Below are 24,872 nucleotides of genomic sequence, written 5' to 3'. Positions count from 1 at the left end.
TAAAGAAGAAGGAATACACCAACGAGTGAATGGTTAAAAATCTCGAAGTAGCATAGAAATATTTAAATGCGGTGCCTTATTGAAGTATTAACATTACTCCATGTAAATTGCTGTTTGGAACACACGTGAAGATGCGCGAAGAACCGCGAATCCGAGAGTTAATAGAAGCAGAATGGATTAACATGTTCCAAGAAGAAAGAGGCGAAATGCCGACGATGCTAGAGCGGTGCTTGCAGTAGCCAGCAGAAGTTGTTATTTATTATCTAATATAAGCGTGTAATGTCAGTCTTAATAAATTGTTTTAGTTTCCAATCGATCTAATAAAATCCACAATACCTTCACAAAGGTTTACAAATAATTTCATGATTCTTCGTAATAACCAGGCTCTAGAGTTTACGAAATGACAGTGATTTAGCCATCATTCGGTGTGTCATGTTCGCTTTAGTCTTCGACGTTCAGGTTGTGGTGTCTCAAAGTCATCGAAGCTCTTCCGATCGTCAAAGTAATTTATTGAAAAGGCTTCTCGCCGTTCGTTGGAAACTCAACGCGAATCTCGCTACCTTCTCCACAACAATCCAAAAGATCAGTGTCAGGAGTCAGAAAGATCTCTTGGTCAGCAGCGAGTCTCAAGTAAGTGACCATGCGTACTGAATCACAGAGTCGACAACAAACAAATCGGAAATTGTACGGAAACATTGCATGCTTATTTTACAAACGAGCGAACGCTCCAGCTATTATAACTGAACCAAAAAGTCTGTCGCGCCTTCATCATCCAATCACAATCACGATCCTTAAGAAACAATTCGAATTGGCCATAAAGCAGCGCGTTCGTGCCTCGAATCGAGTCATGTCGAGTACCAACGATGCCGTAAAGTTATAACGATCTCGTGTTCAACGTTAAAGAATATTCCCGTAGCGGCGGGACATTTTAAGATCTCATCCCCTCTTTCTCTCTGTCTTTCTCTCCCTCTATCTTTCTATCTATCTCTGTCTCACTCACTCTCACTCTCTCTGAAGTATCAGACCCTACTCGATCCCCAGAAAAACCTCCTCGATTCCCATTCTTCACCTTATCGGGCGGCTGTTTTAAAACCGGGGATTCGCCTACGGTCTTGATCCCCGGATTGTCAGCCGTCTATGGACGATCAGCAAAGGAAGAGTCGAGGAACGACGCTCGTGCCAATGGGTGAGCACGATCGTCGGCTTACTTGCTCCGAACGCGATCATTGAACGGATCATTGAGCAAGCTGGGCTACGACTGTTTCAGGAGTGACCATCTTGTTATCGCTGACGGTGTTCCTGAACCTCGTCGCCGAGACCCTGCCCCAGGTCTCCGACGCTATACCCCTGTTAGGTACATTGAGTTTCTGCAAGTTTAAACGTGTGTCAGTGTGAGTCTCTGCTGTCGTGGTTGGTAACGCTTCTCTCCGTTATACTCCTGACCCCCTTTCTCCTTCTTCGACTTCTTCTCTTTTTTGCCCCTCCGCGTCAACAAGTCCGATCGGTCAGTTAGGCCATCGCCTAATTGAATGTCGAGCAGCGACCGAATCCAATACCGCCTATTTCGATGGAAGCTATACCCCAACTGAGGATGAGGAGCTTCTTGTTGGTCCTTGTTGCTGTGCGATGCTAAATGCTTCAAGCACTTTTAGAAATGTTGGGGGTCCCAGATTGTGCCTGTTGATTGCGACAAGCTGATCGAATCACAACTAATTTGTTGCAAACTGTCAATCACGACTAGACTGCAGATTTTATGCGTCTGTGGTAACAATGGGTAGCTGTAATTTGAATCAATTTGAATTGATGTGACTCAATATATGTGTGTATTTCTTGAAAATTTTTATTTTGCATAAAGATCCGCAGTCTGACGATGACTGAACAGATTCATTGGTTGCAGCTGTTTTACTATGTTTGGTGCTGGCGACAGAAATATTGAGAAAATTGGAGCAACATTCCGTAACAACTTGTGTTACTAACAAGTGGCGATTCTGAATAGAAATTAGGGACATCAAGCTCCTTGATGCTTCAGTGACGCATACTGTAATTAACATGTGCTATGCTGGTTGTTTAGACGGACAATAACGATTTTGTCGCTGTCCGACCCTCGATTAGAGCACAGCCTCACTAACTCGATTTTCGCAGTTGAAGGGTTTGCAGCAATAAGGAGGCAGCTCTATTTTTTATTTTTATTCTACTGTCTGTTTTATGAATAAAAGTGTAGTTTCTTTCTTGGTATCAGCACTGCGTGTTTGTGAAGTCTGGTCCAATTAATCAAATGCAAAACAGAAAAAACATTTAAAGAATTTGAAAATACTGTTGTATCATTTTTAACTTGTTAAAATGATTGCTAAAAGCTTTAGCTTTTTAATCCAGACCTTAGCGTACTTGATTTTTAATTGTCTGATTGCAGCAGCCCCTTCGATTCTCCCTTCTTTGTCGCTCTTTCGATTATTTTTTTTTTTGGCTTGAACCGTTTGCGTGCGATGTCGGTGTTTGCTGTTGGATTATTCTGATCGAATGGTGGATTTTCTTTGACGAACAGGAGCTCCTTTTCTTTCGATCCCCTCTGTCTTGCGCGCGACATTGATCGATGAAGCGTAACGACTCGCTTCGAAGGAATGTGGTAATTTTAATGGAATGTTGCACTCGTTGTCTTGACATTGCTCTGAAACTCGAGAGCTTGCGAAACTGTCTCTTTAATTACGTTGGGTTTCATTGATTCCGTGTAAGTGATCAATTTGATGCTGAGAGTAACGTTTGATTAATTGTGTATACGTTTGAAACGTTGGTCTCGCGAACAATGTATACATTGGACAAATTAATTAGGAAATTCAGATATTTCTGCAAGGAAAATTAGCATTTTTGTGATTCAAGACATCTTATAGATTGATTCATTTATTTGCAAAAATTAAATATGTGTTTTAAAAAGGTCTGCGTATATAAATTAATAAAATTGATATAATCGATACTGTTAACGATCATGATAATAATCTATTTTTTTTTTTTAATAAATTCAAAGTGTAATGTAAGAATAAAATTGTAAATGTTTGTGTGCAGTGTAAAATACAGAGGAACTTGTGAAGATTCGTATGAAGTATACAGAAGTATAGTATGGAGCATAGGTAATTGACAAGAATGTGGTGCAAAACTGCAGGAGAACTTGTTAGCCCTTTCTTGATGTTTCTTAACTCACTGTACGATTTCTCTTGGGCTCAGTAGGGATTCTTAACGGGTGAAAATTCTTGGTAACAATGTTCGAGTTCACACATTGCTACTTTCCGCGAGACACAAACAAACAAACAGTGTCAGCAGGAATTCCCTTTCTGTAGTTTCGAACGACTTTCCTTCGGCCGTAGTTCGAAAAGTTCGGTGCCAACTTGCCAGGATTTAATTGAATAAGTTCGTGCCTGAAACGAGACAGGCCGGTGTCACCTTGCGCCATCGGAAATCCAGTAACCCGAGCACGCTCGAACACCTGGTCGGGCTTTATCGCTCGTTTTCCTACCGAGTATACAAATCTGAAGTAGCAACAGCCTCGATCAGTTTCGTTTCTGTCGTGCCGAGCTCGTATTGTCTGTACGAGAGAATTATCTCTTATTCCTCACATTCGCGAAACATTTGCACACTAATCTCCACAAGCTCAAAATTAAATCGACATGGAAATGCAAAGGAAAACGTAAACCTATTGTTAACGGTCAAGTACATTAAAAAAATTGTCTAAAAGCAACGCGAACATTTTTATACAAAATTTCCAATCATTTAAACACTGTTGTGAAATTTCTTTGGTAAATAAACTTAAGAATACAGTGCGAATAATTGATTTAAAAGTAATGGAAAAATGAATAGATAAATGAATGCAGAAGTAGTGCAGAAAATCTTTTATAGAAAATCACTATTCCACAATTCATTAAACTCTGTGTCACTTTGCCAGCAAGTAGATTAGGACGGTTTTGGCCGGACACCAAAATTTCTGTAGATCTACATCATCTATATCTGTTTTAATCAATGCTATACATTCTTAATGTTATGTTGGCACAACTGATATCGAGGCAAGTCGAGGTAACAACTCGACAAGGTTAGAAAAATCAGAACGATATCTATTCTCCGAGTGGCATGGTGTTATACAATGTACCTACCCATAAACTGGTATACGTTGCCTCAAAATTTAATGGAAGTCATCTCCTGTTAACGGCATACGTTATTGCAGGAATAAAACCCAATGTCTCACGATACCAAATTGCACACGTTAATGTATCCAGTGACCGAATTTCGATTCTTAAGCCCAAGTCGCCGCGCCGTAAGCTCACAGTATACCAGATTGCAAATCACAAAGTTAAAGATACGTCTTTCGTAATAACGTCGAAAAATGCCCAAAATCACGTTAATAAAAAAATTCTATTTTATATGTATGTTTTGATCGAGACATTTGGATATTCTGTTCCTCTGGAGACAAATTATAGAATTATGAAGATTAATACTTTTTTAATTAAATTTTTGAAAGATATATATACATGGAATAAAGACAATTCCTTATTCTAAATCATTTTTTCTATTTCATTGCAAATGAACGTCGGCGTGCACGGCGCTTCTAACAAGTCAAGCAAAGGAACTAGGTCCCAATTAACATGCAAATACATGGAACCTTACTTAAAAGCTGTGGCCATGGTTCACTTATAGGGTGGTTTAAATGCAAAAGGATATCCCAACAAAGTTTGATCGCTCGTCTATCCCCTTCCTAGACCTGCCTACTCAATCTGCTGGAACCTCAGGACGATCATATTCCCAGAGTGTTCTCTATCCATTATTATGCAAAAATGATTACACGAAATTTTGCGAGGGCATCTTGAACATACCACAGCAATTTCTATAAATTTTAACTCGATAAGTAGGTACGATCGCTTTTCAAAGTGATCTTGTAGTTCTTAACGCCAAATATACATATCTGTGAAGCGAGCTAGGTGATGATGAAACAGTTTGTTGAATATTTCAGAAACTATTGGCACTAGACTGATGCAAATTTTAGATGAGCAATTACTCTCACACAGTATTTACAACCGAGAAATCGTTGATCCTTCAACTCCTGTAACTCCGTGTAAGAAATCATAAAATATTCTGCTCATTTCAAAGGGGAAAATTTACGTGATTGAAATAATTTCTTCCAGTTTCTTTTTTCTTAAGATTTTTGTTACACGAAGCTACAGGAGTTCAACGATCGGCAATTTTCCAGTGTATTTTAAGAAGAATGCCGACATCGCGAATGATTTCAGAATTCAGAAATTGTGTATTGACTGTATAACTATGATCTGCAAGCATAACGCGGTAACACATTGAGAAACAGAGACACGAAGTCGAATTTCAAGATGTCGGACAGTTGTCAATTCGCGCGGACCGTTTTTCCGTATTCTTTCCCAGCTTGTCTCGCCTCCGTTCACCTCGACGTCGGTTTTATCGTCGATCGAAGTAAATTAAAACGGTTCGGTCGTACCCATCGTTATGAATTCGTTGACAACCGACGTCTTTGTTTCGGTGATGCGTTCCCTTGCACCCGTTCGCGACCCGGTCAATATTTCGCGTTCCCGTCACCCTCTGGTTACCCCTTAACTTTCACGCCTCAGTCCCAAAGAAACCAACGTCGCTTCCTTCGTAACGGATGGCACTCGCCGGTATTGGAACGCCAAACGAACGAGAAATTAATTAAACGGAATCAAGACACGCCGCCAGAACCTAGGAAAAACGGGACCTCGGTTATTTGTCTTCGGAAAGTACACTATGCATCGTTCCTCTGACATACAGTGAAGAGCAGTCTTGAACCAATCGAAACATTTGTTCAGAAAATCGTTATTTACGTGTTTCTTAAAACAGGACTGCGAAAAAATCAAGGGACACATGTTTTTACATATATACAGGTTTGGTACATTTATGTAAAATCATGTACCCCTTGAATGTTTTGTGATCCTGTTTTAATGAACTGATAAATAATGAATTTCCGAAAAAATGGTTCATTGATTCAATTTTGCTCTTCACTAAAAGTTCCTTCACGATTGAAGCAACGCGATCAGCAAATCCGAAGATGAAAAGTGTAATGTTGGATATCGACAATCATCTATGTCTGGACTATGTCGTTATTCTCATAAATGCAAAGATGCACATCATAAATGCATCTAATTCTTTTCAATTACACTTAGCCAACAGTTCATAAGATATTTCCAATATTTGCTGATTTTTTATAACAAATTTTTCCTACGCCAATTTGTCTCGTTTTCCAATATCGCAAATTTACAACGATCGTAATTTTGGGTAGAAAAAACCAAATTAATTTTGTGCGGCGCTGCTGTTGAAGATTTCAACGCACAGTGTCAAATTCAGGCGGTTGATGGGATTTCATTGTTATATTTTTCCAACGTTTCACACAGTAGTGCATTTAGCCATTTAGTGCATTTTTTAGTACCGTTACTGGAATAACTCATGCCAGGAAGTGTGTCGATTCTAACGCAAAAGAACGAAGTGAAATATTTGAACAACTTTTGCTAACGCACCTACAATGTACGAAAATTTTGAAAAATTCTGTAAGCTTTTTATTTCGGCAAAACTGTGTCAAAACACTTTTAATACTTGAAATTGCAACATTACCAATGAAGTAAGTAACATTGCACAACGACCTGTAATCATTATTTATAAATCCCGTTCGTGGTAACATATTTCTGTGATTATACAATAGTTCCCGTTAAAATGATACTGCAATACATGAAAATCATAATCAGTTAGTACGCATTAAGTCGGAATTACATTAAAGCATTAGTTTATGCAATGACTATTCGTGTAACCTAGTTCCGTGAATGTATACCTACAATGATAATTACGGTCCCCCATATGGGCCAATTCATACATTCGTAATGGCGAAACATAGATCCATGAAATAAAAGAATACATGGCTGCAACTGAAGCAGCGAAATTCTCTCAAAAGCAGCTCGCCTTGCTGCTTCATTTCATTTCGACGTTTCGCATTGCGTCCGATCAAGTTGGCATAATTCCGCAGAAAATCATCTTCGCCGTTACAAAGTGCCCTTTAATTGGCAACGTCGGACCATGCAGCTTTCTAGAGAAGTTCGAAAGGTGTACAAAGTGACGCGTCGCGAGATACGTTCACTTAATTATCGTACTTAGCTCGAGGACGTGTACCGGCAAAGTGACCTTAAATGTATTTACTCTTCTCCTGTCTCGCGATGGAACCTCTCAAACGATGTAACAGACCTGCCTCTAATGCCTTCGATCGTCAGACAGATCAAAAATTCAGAAATTTCTGAGACGGCAGAAACGTAACTCTTGAATTGAACAAATTCTGCTAATAAGAAGATCGATCAAAGCATAGTTGAAAACTACTCTGCTGAATACTAAAAGTAAGGGATCAATCTATTATTGCATTTCAGAATTAGTGATACTTCTTCCATAGATAATATAATATTCATGCGGAGTGGTTTAAATTTTACTTTTCGGACCTTCAATGCGAAATGAAATATTTTCTCATGCATATTTCGATATTGTGGTCAAGCTTCCTATAAAAAACTACATATTTTTCTTTCATTAAGCAAATCTGCCCCGTTCTCACTGAATGTTATAATTATTTTTTTATTAGAATCCTACGCAATATCATGCTTTATTTAACTTGGTCATCTGCACATGAGAGTTTCGATTACAATAACATGGCGAAGCGGAAAATGCTTTTAGCAAGTCTTCGTTACATTTCGCAATTAATATAAAATCATACGTTGATCGTGGTACAAATCATTAATTCAGCGTGTTCTTTATTGAAATACTACTATCAACAACAAATCAATATATAATAATGAAAAGTTCAAATTGACACGAGCTTATAAAATATACAAAAATGGCCTACTTCTGCATGAAAACGTTTCTACTCTGTTACGCTAAATAAAACATTTTAAACACCAAAGTAAACGACTATAATCAAACAATTTTCTATGATACATCTGATTTAAAAAAAAAGAACATTCTGCACAAGATAAAAATGTGATCTACAATAATTTCGCCAGAGAATCCGCACACTTGAAATCGAAAGATCAGTATATCCGGATGGAACATCGTAGTGAATATTCTCTACTGGTTTTCATAAACCTCTTTTCAATTAGTATTCTTTTTAGTGACGGCTATTACGCCGCGCCATCTATTTCTTGGAGAATCTCGCCGTTTCCGCTCGGAGACAAGTACTTTAATTATCCTGGCCTTTGTGTTCGTGTGCGAATTCAAAAAGCACGAACTGCTTCCTCGCCCGTGCCTGAAGAGCTTCAATTATATTGAAAAAGCCGGCGCCACTTGCCACGAACCACGACTGACACTTTCGCCCAGTATCTGATCCTTTTCATTCGAGCGCCTTCAATGACGATTCGTGCAAAAACCATCGTTCGCTTTGTTATCCGAATTCGTCTCGCTTCGAACAACGTTTCGTAGGAGCTCGAAAACTTTATCACGTTGAACCAGTGGAGTCCTAAGATTAAAACTTGGATTTTCGGCATTTTCTCGCCACAATCTACACGATTATATTATAAAAGAAAGTCAAAAATTTCTGGTTTCCTGAGGCAAAGTTTAACCAATTTATTTGCCATTATTTCTGCTGAAAACAACTCAAGTATTTGAAGTATTGATGGTGCTGTCATATTTCTTCACATACGATCATGATGTATTCAGAAAACTGTACACAAAGTGTCAAATATAAAAAACAATTACAGAAAAACGAGTGCATCATTCTATCCACAGTAATGCCTCGATCTAGGTGCAAAATTCGCGACCGAAATCTTTCACACACATGTATCGAAGCATTCCTGCAATCAATTACCACGAGACACAATTTGCAATTTGTATGTCATTCATTCCTCGGTACAAAGGCGATAGACAGTTCGCGAGAATCTATGCTTCACCTGTTAATGTCAGCTCTCGCAGCCTTATAATTGCTCGAACTCTATAATCCGGCAAATTATAGAGGTTTCATTTAATGCGGGTTTCTAAAGATCGTGCCGTTTGGGGTCGCGTAGAATATTTCACGGTTGATGTTGATCATTTCCGTTTGTCCTGTAAATAAATACGTTGGTAAACTCTGGGAACAATTGGAAGAAATCCTTCCGAGACGAGGGAGCCCCCTCGTCGTTGTCGCAACGAGAATACAATTCCTTTTCATCCCCCCACCACCCCACCGGTTCTTTCCGTTTGTTTCGTTGTTTTCATACGCGGCTGATTGTTCCTCAACAAATCTTCGTTTTGCTATCTCCGCGGGAGCGATAATTGCCTGGCTTCGTGTCTCTCCGAGATGATATAACAACGGCAGATGAACTCCAGCTACGTACCATCATTTTTCACTTCGACTTTCAATCTCTGTCCCGTGATTACTATTCCAATTGCTCTTTTTCAAGAGCAGTCCCGGTGTCGGGGAATCAACCGGCTCGCATAAATGAAAACGTGATTTTTGCTCTCGTTGCATGATACTTCCTGGCGACCGACCAAAGAACTTCCGAAGCAAAATTGCGACATTAATGGCACTTAAATTTTATCATTAACTATCCGCGAAATACGAATTAATTTGTCATTCGCGTATCAATACTGAGGATACACCTAATTAGTGGAAATTAACAACGAAGGAATTACTGTCGGTTAGTTGGCTAATGTATGAACAGATTCTATGTCTTCGCGCCAATTTCATGGGCGTAAAAGCGAAACAATCGGGCTAATGAGACCGAAAGTCACGTTTGTTTTAACTTTTTCAGTGACCCCTTCAATTAGTGAATGAAATATTTTGTTTGATCTTGGTTCCTCTGATACGCTTTATGAAAATTGGAATTTACACAAACACGTGCGGTCCATCGATGGTCTTATGCACGGCGGTAATGGTGAAAACGTGTTTTCAGAAATTATATGATCAGCCAAACGGTCCGAGTGTCATATTTGATACACGGATTTAATCGCGGAACCGTTTTACAGGCGATCCTTGAAACATTGTTTCACCACTGGCCCCGAGTCCACGGTGCTCGTACTTTCAACGATGCGATGGTTCCAGGGAAGAACAAATTATTTCGAAACGAAAGTTCATGTATCAATTATTGTTACTGTGAATCGCTTGTATCCTCGTCTCAATTTCTCGACTGAAAAAGTTCGAACCCTTGTTCAACTATTAAACTACATGTTACAATGCAATCCCCTTGAGATTGAAATTCAGTTTTGTAGCGTTCCACTCTCTGTGAAATGGAAATGAGGAGTGCAAGTGCGTTGAGCACAAAGTTCTACAATGTATAATGCTTAAAATGGGTGCAACAATTTTTGGACAATGCACAGGATCTTCTTATGTGACAATTAAAAAGGAATCTACACAAAAAACTTAAGTTTGGAGTATCAAGTATTTTTTCATTTCGAAACTCTTGCTTTTATCGCAAGAATTTTATTCAATTGATATTGCTGTGCTGTGGACGAAATTCTCTGCAAAATGTATGTTCGATTTAAAAATTGGAATGTCCGTTTAATATTAATGAAAAATGTTTTGACTGAAATATTTCTCGCATACCAACCCATCAAATTCGTAACTCCGTTTACATAAATATTTATTCAGTCTTATTTAGTTATTTATTTAGGCTTGTCAAACTACACAACGATTTTTGTCAATTTCTATAATACGAAAATTTTAGGAACATTGCAAATATAGATGCGCTAATTAAAGGACAACTAAACAAATAGGAAATACTTTGCACAGATACGTGGTATACGTCACAGTAGGAAATAAAACTCGAAAGACAAGAATTCTCTACCTCCCAATTTCTAAGAACACAGAGCTCTTTTACGGCTTCTGAGACTTTTAAGGGTTTCTTTACGATAATTAACTTTCCTATTATGTGCTGAAATATAAAGGAAACATAGGATTAGTCAAAAAGTAATTTCGAAATTTCCGTCAAAAATAAATGCCAACATCTCTCAACCGTAGATCGTACAATATAACGTGGTCATTATTTTTAATTAGATAGACGATTGAGTCATTAACAATCTCGGTAGTTCTGCGAAAATATTTATCATCGTTAAAACTAAAATCTTCATCACGAAACTTTTCGAACTATCACTGCACCATTCTTCCATGCACAGCATCATTGTCATGCACATTAGAGATCTCGTTTGCTACTTCACCACTATTTCACTTTTGCAAAAATAAAATGTCATAATTGCATAAAAATGTCACCGTAAACATCATCACTGTCATCAGTATTCTACACATTTTCCTAAACTTTCTGTAATCTAGTAAACGATATGTAAATGACTAAAATTTGTAAATTTTCTTTCTGTATTTCGCCTTCCAGAAATACGAAAGAAAATTCACATTACTGGACGGACTGATAAGTTACGCGTAGCAGTTTATTTTGAAAAGGGTATGAATAAGCTCTTATGGAAAAGTCCGACATTATTTATTAGCCGACTCTGTAGCCGTTCAGCAGCATAATTTGTTTAATAGCAGACCGAACAGGCGACCCCGATTTTGTTGAATGCTCGAACAACACGGTTTCGAAGTTTGTACGGTGTTTCCGCGAGACAAGGATCTCCCATCAAGTGTTCTCCGGTCCTGTGAGCATGGGTGACGAGCGTGTTCCTGCAACGGAATAATTCACGCTAAGAGCAATTGATTTTCTCGTGAAGCCAGGCCCCGTAGACGCGCGCGTGCGAATATTTGTTAAAGCGAGGAGATCGCAAGGATGCAACCGCCGTCGAAACATGTTCCAGCAGGCAAATGTTCGTCGCGATACTGCGTCGAGAGGGTAATCGTACCTTCTCAATATTTGCTAATGATCAAAAGTTCACGTACGCGTATCATAGTTGTCGCGTTCCTAGCATTCCGCGAGCGGCTCTATCGTCGCTCGATTAACGCGTGTGCGAACAACTGAATTTTTCTACCAACATATTGAAGAACTTGAAACCTTCCTGCCGGAAGTCAATCAGGAATAACGAGCTGTTATTACTTTTACGACTTTCATTGTGTTTTACTCGAACGATACTTCTTTAATCGAACCTGTGATGTCCTACAACATTATCACGCGATTTCTTTCTTATTGTTTAACGATATACTTGCATGCAACAATTCTACACATTCGCAAAATCGCTTTCGCTAGAAATGGAATTAGATTATATAGACATTCGTTGGTCACATGTATACATAGATCACATGTGTACACAGGCGGTGATACTTTACAGAATCAACAGTAATATGCGTAATCAATTACACGATAGTCTTATGTTAGTGAGCGTTTGAAAATCTAAGATGTAAAATAATTATGAACAGGGAAATCATTCTATCGATTACTCGACGAAGTTTGCAAATACATATATACTATTATTTCAACTTCAGCCATTGCAATTCAACGAAATTTATATAAACAAATTAGATTAATATCGTATATTTCAACACTATTGTATTTACATCGTATAAACAACCTGTCGATTGTTGTTTTGCATGTGTTTGCTTCGAAAAATTGTCGGTAACATATTTACAAATCTATGTTTGCGTAACCTTTTTCGTGTATTTTCTTATTCGCTCAAAATACTGCCAGTGTTTTCGAGAACACCTGAACTGCAGATTATGCATACAAATTTCTATTATCAAACAGTATAAATTCCATATTGTAGAATGAGCGTACACAACACGTTAACTGTCGCACTACTCGCACAATTTCGATAGATTCGCGACAAACGAGTTGAACTTATCGTAATAATAATTATAATTAATAATAACGTGCTACCACCATTTATTTCGTTATCGGTCTTCATAGTTGCAATACAGTATTAAATGCATTACGTCCTGTTAACGAAATATGAAAGAAAATGGGGCAAAGAAGTGTAATGCATTTTCCGAATATTACGCCACGCATTATGGATTTCAAGTGCAGCAACGCATATCAAATTAATTTGACTCTCTTCGCGTGAAATGCTATATCGTGGTCGTACACATGCGCGGCGAACGTGTTAAATAATTTACGTGGATTCTGACGAATTTTTCTGGTTGAATAATTCAACGCGTTAATTACAGTTCTATCACTTAACGCTTCTGAATTCTTTACATTCTCCTGGCTTTGTGTAGACGAGCTTACGCGTTACTAAAAAAAATTTTTTGAAAATGATCATTTAAATGGTATATCACTCTATTTGACCAAAAAGAATTTTTCTCCGACTAATTTCATTACGTGGCTATCAAATGAAATAATTCTTTGTTTCAAATTTCTTTCTCCATGTTATCCACACAATGAACATTTTATATTACTTAAGAATTTTAACTTGAAATAATTCAACGTCTTAAATCATTATTTTTTATTATTTTATTCCAAGAATACAGTTTATAAATGATTTACTTGAATTTCATGGAAAATAAAATCTCTTTCTCCGTATAGTTCACAAAATAGAAATAACAAAGTGGTTACAGTAATTCAATGGCTTAAATCGTTTCATTTAATTCCAAGAACACGTCAGTTTAAAAATAACTTAATTGAATTTCACAGAAAATACCATTTCTTTTCCGTATAAGTCACACAGTAGAAATAATACAATGGAATAATTAAATCGATATTTTTTCTTTTATTCGAAATGGAATGTGTCCAAGCCGCGTCTAGCTAAGGGACCGAATCATTTTTAATTCCTATCGTGTAGCACCCAGATGCAGCCGTTTCGATTGCGCCGGGTCAGGCGCGCGTAAATAAATACGAGCTCTTGGACATAATAAGGGTCCAGAGTAAAAAGTGCATTCGAGAAGTTGAAAGAAATACTGGCTCGATCCGCCTCGGAATCGGCGGGGCCCTGGGTAAGCGACGGATGCCATTGTTCGGTTACCAGTCACGTTCGACAGGTTTCGCTTCGGTTGCCACTAAGAACACTTGACGCTCGTTTTCTTCCCTTCGTTTCCACGTACTTTCCTTCCGGCCTTTGTATCTCTCGACTTCGCGGCATTCGTATTTTACACGTGCCCGGATCCCGGTCTTCCCGTGGCCACGTGAGCTCGTTAACGCGATCATAAACGCCGGCTGGATACGAACTTGACCGTTTTTTGAGTTCCTTGATCTTCCTCTAACTGGCTTTGAAAATCAATTGCTTGACGCACTGCGCATTCCACAGCCAAAAAACATTTGCTCGTCCCCAGTTTGAAAATTCAAAAAAGTATTAGTAGTACAAATTAATTCGTCAATATTTGTCCTCGTATTATGATTGTTCGTAAATAATCAACAACCTCGCGAGGAAAAGGCAACAGTTTAACTTATGCTGCTAATACTATTAATCAGAGATCGAAATAAACAGTCATCTCTCGTTTTACAAAAAAAATTTTATTCTGGTGAATATCCATTTGAAAAGTTTATGTATAGACTGCGGATATTTATGCAAAATAAAAATTTTCTTCGTCAATTACAAGACACTGAAACCATACAAAAAAATTCTTTCTATTTCTAACGATTTGAGTAAATTGCAAATAACATATGGACGTTGTAAAATTGTTTTAATATCTGTACTGTTTTAAATTACATCCACCCATTTTTGTCATAAATGCATAAAATTCGCAGTCTATTTATGTATCTCGCACAATTATCAGTACAATTTCCAGCGATGTCTGACCAATTTTCGACTGTTCTACTTAAAACAGCATTTCATACCTCGCCGCTTCGTTATTACGCATTTTCTGACGATATCTCTATTAATTTATATCTCATTACGGTATGCCAATATTAGCAAACCATTGTTAACATTCATAAATATTAATACAAGTAGAAATAATCAATATATTAATTCACGTGTGCTCGATGAATTACAAATTAGGCTTCATCGAAAATGAAGATTTTCGCGATAACAATTTAATTAACATTTTGATTATGATCGTGTATGAAGAACCGTCTGGATTATAATTATACCATGATCCTCGCCCTATAGGAAAAGAAATTTATATATTTATTCAATGTCAAAGTGAGAATTACGATTTAAAAATATCAAAAATATCTAATATTGCAATTAGATCAGAACTAGATTTTAACATAATAAATATGATTTTTATCTTAATCGGATTTGATGGGTTCTGTATGTGAAAGGAATAAAGACAATGCCTTCGAATCGCTTGAAGTGAATAGTATTACGCTGAAAACCCTTAAATGCCCCACAATGAGTGCCGAGATCTTTATACAATTAGAGCAAATTAAATTGGATGCAGTAGAATATCAGTTAAATACAACTGGTCGCTTAATTTAATTCAGTTTACAGCAAGACTTCAAGTAACATCATTTAAGATCAAGGCACTTAACTGTGTATTACATGTATAAATTGATTTGCAATCCCAGCGAGTGAATACATATCCCATTTACAATTATCAGTAGTAATATCATCAACAACGTGATATCGATCGATTCTCGTGCATAAAAGATGAATTCTTTCTTCGAGGGGATCTAGAAGACAATCCGAAGTAGAAAAATATACTTTCTCTTAAATTGCTACCATTCTTATAATGCTCTTTTCAATTACGAGTAAGGACAACGAGCTTATTCAGTCGGATTGGAAGGTTTAATGAGATAAGAGATTACAAAATTCGTTTTTGAAGTAACGTGTCGCTACGCTGAAAGAATACGAGAAATTAATTAAAATAATGCAGTTCGAACGAGGACGAATCCAGGCTTACCCAGACAAACGACGCATTCTTTCTTGTCACACCGACTTACCTTTCCTTTCTCGAAGTTTTAAAAAATTGACCTGTCGCTTTTCTAATCCTCTCTCTTTCTCTCTGTCTCTTTCTGCCTCTTTCCCATCTTTTTTACTCCCTCTCTCTTACTCTCGCGCTCTCTCTCACTCTTTTTCTATCTCTTCCTCTTCGTTTCTTCTCTCTATCTCTCTTCGAATTGCGTAAATATTCGTTTCCTTTGTATTAGATGCACAATACACTCACATGCGCTGTTGTTTCGTTCGTTCGCTTCGTATTGTTATATTTGTGGAGCAATATGTCGCTGTCATATGAACACATTGCGAACACAATCGCATACGTATGTACACAAAGGTTACGTTGCTACGAGGCAAACACAATTATCGTTGGAGACGTTTTCTGATAATCACATTTACCGGGAATAAACTCCGATTACTAGAGCTTTACAAACAAATGTTCAACATACACAAGTAGAGCAGAAGGTAATATAGCTATATACAATGTATATAGAAGGTAATAAGCGCTACTTAATTAACGTGTCATTATTAATATTAATAACGTGTTATTATTAACTATACTAATAGTTAACGTGAAGTTGACAGGATTAAATGGCGAATTCAGTGTTAAATAATATCACAAAATTGTTGACAGCGACATTGAACGGAAATCAAAGAGTGTTCATATCATGGTACAAAGATGGACTACAAGCAAATTGGAAAATGTTACAGTAAAGAGGTTCACAAAGAATTACCAACTAACGTGAATTTGACAGGACAATGTTGCAAATAAAAACACAATGAAGTTTATTAGTTTCATTGAAAACCTATTTAATTTAGTTGCAGAGAAGTTTCTTGATTTCCTAAATCTCAAAGAAATGAAGAGGCAATTGCTAAATAGTTTTTAAGAATTTGAAACACAAAAGATGATGATTAAAGCCGTAAATAATGACGGATTAGGATCGCAAACGTGCTAGAATGTAACTACTGGCGTAGAAATGTTACACTTTCGTTGAAACGTGCCCATTTGAACATTTCAGTGCACCTTCTTCCAGTGCAGATAATCGGATTATTCCGTCGAACACTGATTAAGCGATACCCAGAGATGCAAAACGCAAAGAGAGGTGGACGAACGTCCACCGGCGTTCACCGACTTTTCATTAATAGTAAATGACGCTAATCAAACGCGCAATGAACGTGCTACGAGGCTTCGCATCTTCGTGATTTCCTTCATTATCCTGATCAATGGTCACTCGGAGATAAATCGGGTTAGTATCAAAATGTCCTACCACCTGTTAAGGACAGCGCAACAGTGTGTACGTGAGAGTTCTTCAGTTTTCACGATCTCTAATCTCTAATCGCTTGACCGAATACAATTCGACGTGTAACGCATCCTAATTCCGCAATCGGACTCCTGAGGAGAATTCGTCAAACGTGCATCTTAGATTCGGAGCGAAGTTGTTTCTCAAACACAGATTACAAATACAAAATGTGCTGTTTCCTATCTTAGCGATCAGTTTTGAGAAATATAACGTTAGTGAATATACCACTTCAGGGAAAAGAAAGTTTGATAGAATGAAATTATTTATGCACACGTGTTTCCTTCTCTTATAAAAGTTAGCGAAACGAGCTAATGATTTCGTTGTATTTTGAAAGTCTATAATTTCGTACTAATTTGTTTCGGCTGTTAAAGTTACAGCTTTTCTGGATAGGTTCGTGTCGGCCCCCTCAGCAACTGAGAAAGATTGCTGCACAATTAAAAGAGACCAGTGAGGTCGCAATAACAGAAACTCGTAAAGTAGATTATACGAAGCCACCTGAAATTTATTACTACATCGTTTACGGGAAACATTGAAGTTAGTATTAATTACTCGCGCGTTGAATGAAATTTAATTACACTCGAAATTCACGAGACGAGACGCGGCGCGGCGATTCACAGCAACAAAATACTGTTGCGAAAATAAATGATAATGTTGCTCTGTGTACGTTAAATCAGATACATCGTATCACAGTCTCTGAGATATGGAAACAGCTTGACTATGTGGAAATGCTCTTGAAATTAATTGGTCCTACCTTCTTGTATTATGTTGACTTTGATTTTAGAAAATATTAGTCGAGAAAGATTATTATTACACTTTGTACGAATGTAGAACAATGAAACTCAAGTATTACAAACCTACTGCACAGGATGTAGAGAAAACCATGGCACTATCCTGAAAGATGTACAGAATGAAACGAAAATGCGAAGTCGCGAATGAAATAATTTTATTATTTGATGATACATGAGAAAACATGAAGACATAGAATATTCTTAGAAAATTTCATGACAACATTTTGATCAAATAGTTTTGTTCTTCAAAAAGCATCATGTAGCTGCAGCTATTATTAATTTACTGATCACAAGATTGTTAACGTTGTTATAAGAATTACTATCACTACGTACACACTAAATTAATTTTAGAGCAAACCTTCTTCGGAAAGATCGAAAGTCTGAAAGTCTGCAACACTGGAAAGTCACTTACAATTGGTTTTTAACTAATCATTTTAACAATAACGGTCCGAATAAATTTTTAATAATCTATACTTAAAGAAAGACAAACATGCAAATGTATGGTTGTTGTTTAAGCTTTCAGAAAGCCTTTTAATTCTAACTCGAAGTCAGCGAGAGAACCCGAACGCGGCTGTTCACGCTTTTGTTACTCGTCGACGCCGAATCCATCTCGTTTATTCGAACGACAGGAAAAATAACGTTGAATTCTAGTTCACAATGGCTCGCGCGAGAGCACCCTCGACGAAGTGACGTTGCCGGATGTTTTGTTAAAATTATATCGGGCCGAAAAATTCGTTTTGTGACAGGCTGTAGTTACGGTGGCGGCTGGCTAGAGGCGGCGGAGGCATCGAATAAAAATGAATTCGATGTTAAATACAAGCTCGAGGCGAGGCGTCGCCAGTGAAATGGGTCAGGGTAACGTTGCAGCTTTGAGTAAGGCAAAAAAAGATTGAATTTTTCGCTGTACTTCGTCGCACTTGCCCCATTTCCCAGGTTCTATAATGAGGAAAGAAAAGACGACGTTGTTTCACTTGGGAGAAAGGTGTCTGTCGGTTTGGATCTTCAGTGGCCAGCTGCCTAGAAATAATCGATTCGCAAGAATCGTGTCTCATCTTCGTTAATTGTAATTACATTCCCAGGGCGATAGACGCTAAAACGTTTCCCTCCAAAATTACTGTACTTTGTGTCCGCCTTCATTCTCCCTTTGAACGTTCCTCGACTCCGTGTCGTAGATGAAAAGATTACTTTCGAACCTGTCGGTTCTGCTGGTAATCAAGTTGACCCGTTATTACAAAATTTATATGTTATAAATATGTGTAATACTAGATAACACTTTTTGTATAAATCACTACGAGTCAAACAAGTACAGTATAGTCTTGATCTAAGAAAAACTTTGTTTCTTAGATCGTGTAGTTCTATCTTTTTGTGAACTCACCGACCGCGTCGAACGCAGAAAAGGACAGCGTGTATACAGGACGTGTATACACGGACCGCGGGGCCGCATACTTCTTGCATACCGTCAATTAAACCAAGCTCGGGCGACTGGTGCTCCGAGAGTCGATGACGTAGAATCGGGTACTCCCACCCGACAGTTCAACGCGAGACAGGTCCGGACCAGGGTTGCCATATGAGCCTTACGTTTCCGTCCCTCGCCTAGATGCTACCGGGTCGGTAGCATGCTCCACGCGGTACGCGGCAGCGGTAGTGGTAAGAGTGGGAGAAGCGAAGGCAGGCTTGACGGAGCATCTAGGCGAGGGACGGAAACGTATGGGGCCTGGCGGCCCGCGCATATGGCAACCCTGCTCCGGACACTGGTCCTTTAGGCCGCGCTCACAGTAGCTCCGATGTCGCACGATTTGATCGACATCCGACGTTGTGTCTCTTTTTCGCGAGCTCGAAAAAAGAGACAGATGCGTCGGACGTTGACTAAATCGGCCAATATCGGAGCCACTGTGAGCACGGCCTTACACTGATCGGCGACCGCGACAGCTCGAGCTGCTCTCGGCCACTCGCGCGGTATACCCTTCAATGGAGGGAATACTCGTATTTCGTAGGTCCTACGGTTTTCGTTATCTTAGATTAAGGCTTTATTGTAATTCCATTGGTCAATAAATAAGAACACAATGTAAAATCGCGTAAGACAAATTTTTGTACAAATCTCGTAGAAACATTGTACATACATCACTCGCTTGAGTTACATAAGAATTAATAATGAACTAATTCTGTCAAATTTACGTTAAAAATTTGGTAATTCGTGTACCGAGGAACAGAAATGATACTCTTTAAATTCCATTACCTTCTGCATTTACGAGAAAGGATTTTTACGCTGTTAGGTGTACCAACGAATAATTGTGTACTATGTTAGAACATCTATTATAATATAAAAGAGTGCTCGATAAATGCACATTATTCGAAACGTCGTCCAATTTTGCAACACTCGACCTTAGGTTCATTGAAGCTCTTCGATTCTCTGAACGTTCACCATGTTGCTGTGGTGACGTTTGATGACGTTTGAGAAAAGTCATTCACGAATGAAACACACGCTAGATTCGATCGGATTCGCGGTGACGTTCGGCGTAGGGAAGAATCGTTTCTCTTTTATTCGTTTGAAAGCTACTCGCATCACATATACTGCCAAATAGTTCTGAGGATCTTTTGCTCACTTGCATGACGTCGTGCTGTATTACTATTATTATTAATTACACTGTGTTTCTCTTCTACTATTATTATTATTATTATTATTATTATTATTATTATTATTGTTAGTGTTGCTCTTATTAACTCGAGACACACTCACTTAGCGTTTGAAAGAAGACAGCCAGACTCGTAATGATGTTTTTATCTTGTTGCTGTTGAAACACGAACGTTCACGATTATTCATGTAAACGAAAGTTGTCTGGTTATGGTCTGATCGATTTTGTGTATCTGGACGAGCTTTTCTCTTCTTTCCTGTCGTCTCTTTTAGTTCGTCTCGACCTGCTGTTGCATAATGACTGCCACATAAACTAAATATCGAATATTGTCGAACGTTTCTGTATTTTACGCCGTCCTCTTTTCATAATAATTAGGCTTTTTTCTGTACGCCTTCTTACCTGTGTTTCTCGTTCTGTACCGCCTCTGTTTTACTCTGCCTTTATTTCTTATTCGATTTCTATTCGTTTCCTCATCTACGAGATTTTCTTTCATTTCCACTTTTCTCGTGCGCTTTATTTCTCTATTTTTCGTTTATTGCCCCCCCTCTCTCTCTTACTTTGTTTCTCTATCGCTCTGTCCATCTTCCTCGCTAATTATCTATTCTGATTTTGGTTTCGTCTATGCAAGCTGCTGGCTCATTGGGTTTTCTGAAAGTGCCTGTAATACTCGGACATTGCCTGTAACACTATATGCTTTCCACATCTACGTTAAGTACTTATACACGTGTAATGTCTGTTGATTGATGTTGGTATGTTTCGTACGAACGATATAGTATATTATAAATATATACGACATATACATATGTATGGATAATATATACAATTATATATTTATAGCGTACAGTGCCGCTGGTAATTGTACGAACGACCCAGAACCGTTCTGCAAACAAAATTCTATAATCGAAGAGTGGTAAGCTTACGAATCCAGTAACAATATGAAGAAACCTTAACAAAAATATGATTCGGTAACTTTTAAACAAATTTCTGTGTAGTATCAATGTTATCAACATTTTTAGTATATCCTTGTATCTGAAACACATAATCTTCATTGAATCGAAATACATTGCATAGTACCTTATAAAAATGTAAAATTTGTCCTGTCGTTTCGATATTTATGAACGGTACTGTATTCATACTATAAATATATAATCATATATATTATATATACGGCAGCTGATTTATACTGGTTGTATATAATGTATGCGTTAATGCGTATATATTGCCGCGCGAGTATATACACATTAACTTCTGCATACTTAAGGATATCGGATGATATGATATCTCGAACCAACATCATGCACGGTATTGCGATATACTTTTATGGATACGCGGGTACATATCCTGATGTTCTTCGTTCGCTGAACGCGAATAAAAAAACCGCAGTGCGCATCGATCGTTTAATACATAACCAATACGGACGATCGTATATTAATCGTGATATAAAGTGGCCGCAACAATGCACAATGAAATATTTAGCGCCGGTTAGATCGTATGAAAGACTCGCAATCATTTCCTACCGGTTAAACGACCGATGGGGGTGGGGGTGGGATAGAATGCATTAATGAACAGCACTGGAACGCGATTTTTGTTTTTTAATTCTCTCTAATGGAGCTATCGGTAATGCGAAACATTTTAATGATTCCGGGAAAGAATAGGCGCATCGTTCTGGCGGTCGGTTAAAACTTGCAACGTTCCGCCGAATATTCTTCACACGTTTCTCAGGATCACTTTTTTGCCGCGTTTCATGAAATGTTAACGATGCTAATTAACCAAGCTCGAAAATAATTCATTAGAAAGCTGAACGATTATCAGGTATAAGTGCTAACGTTTAAACGGGAAATTATTTTCTGTGGATTTGTTTGGATTTCATTCTGGGGAAACAATTGTTAGCGAGAAACAAAACGTTCTTCGAGAACATGAAGAAAAATTTGTCACCAACTCCAATTTATCACTCCATTTTACAATAGAAAGGAAAAAATGTTTTTATTTCAATTTTGAGTTAATGAAGCTCGTTAGTAGAATAAGGAAAACGAAATCATTAAGTAGATACATGATTATGATAGAATTATAGATCTTTATGCATTTATGACATTTTGCAAACTTTTTAATACAAGCAAAGCCTTAGGATAACAAATCATTTACTTTAAAATCGTGATTTTTTTAGTGAGAGAATAAATACAATGTACAATGAATGAAAATACCCTATCCGTGAAAATATCATTGCCGACTCCCGAACGTAGAATATTTAACTGTGGAGTATTGTAATTCGAAAGTCGGCCCAACTGGTGTGTCATATCGCGAAAGACTCTGTGGTTGATCGATTATTCTCAAAAGGGGATCGTTCGGTTTGGCACAGCTTTCGGAATGGGCAGAAAGTTTTGACTTTACGGCGCATACTAGGAAAATAATTACGCGAACCGGCCGCAATTACGCAGGCGCTTTAATTCAGACTTTATAGACCGTGTCTGTCTTTCTCCGTCTCGACGGCGACGTTTAGTGCAATATGCCGCGGCGCGGCGCCTGCCTAAATTACCGGCGCAGGTAAATGAAATTGGCTCAAGCCTACCCTTTTCTGAAGCGTTCTAACCATCTCTCTCTCTCCCTCCCTCTCTCTTCTTTCTCCGTTTCTCTCTCCACCTTATCGTTTTGTCTCAATCGTGATCACTCTTAATTTCTGTGTTTCTTCTTGCTTCCTTCCCCAATGTTCCTCCGAGGCATCTAGAAGACATCTTAACTCGAAGACTTTTATCTCGCCAAAGACTCCCTCGTTCGCTGTTTGCTCAGGATGTCCTGTAACTGATAACGTGACCAAATAGAGAGCCATTTTTAAACGAAAACGCGAAACAAAGTCCGCGGTAAGCTCTCGTTGTGCACACGGAGCTTTCTCTTGAGAAAATTGGTCAGAAAGGTACTCGCAGACGATGATATATATCGAGTCCCGAAGGATTTCAAAATTTTATACAAACATAGACTCGTAAATTCTTGATTAAACCTTCTGGAGAAATGCGAGACAATACTCGACTTGTTTTTCAACATTCTCGTGTAATTTATTTGGGCGAAAGACAGATATTTCATGGACTCGCTAAAAGAAAAAGTTTACGAGGATTGATAAAAACAGGTTTGAAGCATTTATATTTGATTTCTTACAACTTGCTACAGTAAACAAGATTTATTTTTGTCGTCCTTCAATTTGTATAAATTAATTCATAAAAATTGTATGTCCTTTATAAAGATCCATTAAAAACATTCAGCCGTTTCTAATTCTAAATGATCAGAGAAGAATTATTGATGAATTTCGATTCGACCGACGAGGGACGTCCCAATAGAATTTTCCATGATCATTTTAATCTCTTTGTGCTCTACGCGCTGCATATTTTACCAGCCAGCTAATTTTCTTCATCATTAATTCCTTCCGCGTATCGGTCTTCTAATTTTAACCCATTAGCTCCGAAACCGCATAACAACCCCCCCCCCCCCGTTAATACCTCTTCAATTGTTAAGTGCTCGCTTCGGTCTTTGATAACACACATTATCGTCTTTCGAATCACTCCATTTCTCACGTCTCTGCTGGTAAAGCCACGTCGCGCTTCATCCCTTCATGCATTTTACGTTCATTCGATTCCCGGCGAACGTTTCATTTCTACATTCTTCTTCCGCCTGCTGAAACCACTTCCATCGTTTTCCCCGCTTAATCCTCTCTTTGCGACCCTTCATTTCCACCACCGCCCTCCAACGCGATATACAGGGTGGGTCGCCAAAGGCAAGCTACCTGAATACAGTAGAACCGGCCTGGACAACTTCTTCCCCGCCGTCGCTTCACGACCCCACTACCAGCGTTCCGATTCCTCCACTACTGACTACTTCATAATATCTCTACCGTGCGTGTGTTCAACGTTGCTGCAAAAATTCCCTCTGAGGAAATACATGACGTCACGTTCCAAGAATTGTCTCATCTACGTATCAATAGTGAGGGTAACTACATAGCACGAATCGCGACGGCCTCCACTCATTCCCCACATTCGAGAGAAGCCATTTCTTCCTATCTCAAGAAATATGGAAGTTATTCAAGTGGTTCGTCTTAGGTGACTCACCTTGTACATACTTCAGTAATTTTCTCATCTGTGCCATCACCGTTTCAAAGTATCGTGCTCCGTCGAGTTTCGTCCCTGTTTTCCTAAGGGCGCATTTACACTGCCGCCGCCTGCCTGTTCACGGAACACGCTCGAAACCCTGTCTGAAAGCAGATGATTTTAATGGAAACAACGGACGATGCGCGCGGATCCTGTTCCGTCGAAAACAGTCTCTATAGCCTGACGTTGGAAAACAAATAAACCTGTATTTCTTTGCCGAGTGTTAATTTCGGAAGACGGAAGATGGAGAACCGTTCGACACTAATCAAGTCCTCTTTTGAAATATTCAACCTACAAACTCGTAGT

At 38.4% G+C, this 24,872-nt stretch overlaps 1 protein-coding gene across 10 annotated transcripts in view; it reads left to right on the top strand.

Annotated features, from left to right (window-relative positions):
* Nachralpha6 (nicotinic acetylcholine receptor alpha6) overlaps window positions 1–24,872 on the top strand; it is a 390,412-nt gene that overhangs the window by 301,799 nt on the left and 63,741 nt on the right. For 8 of the 10 annotated variants that reach the window (XM_076420937.1, XM_076420941.1, XM_076420942.1 and 5 more), the window contains one exon: window positions 1,268–1,354. The exons of the other annotated variants lie outside the window; for them this stretch is intronic. In XM_076420937.1, the coding sequence (XP_076277052.1) occupies window positions 1,268–1,354 (87 nt within the window). The remainder of the gene's footprint in view (window positions 1–1,267; window positions 1,355–24,872) is intronic. 10 annotated transcript variants of the gene reach the window in all.

The sequence above is a fragment of the Lasioglossum baleicum genome, chromosome 3 (genome assembly GCF_051020765.1).
Source record: "Lasioglossum baleicum chromosome 3, iyLasBale1, whole genome shotgun sequence".
In the NCBI taxonomy this organism is placed as follows: domain Eukaryota; kingdom Metazoa; phylum Arthropoda; class Insecta; order Hymenoptera; family Halictidae; genus Lasioglossum; species Lasioglossum baleicum.
This window is presented reverse-complemented; position numbering and strand designations above follow the sequence as displayed.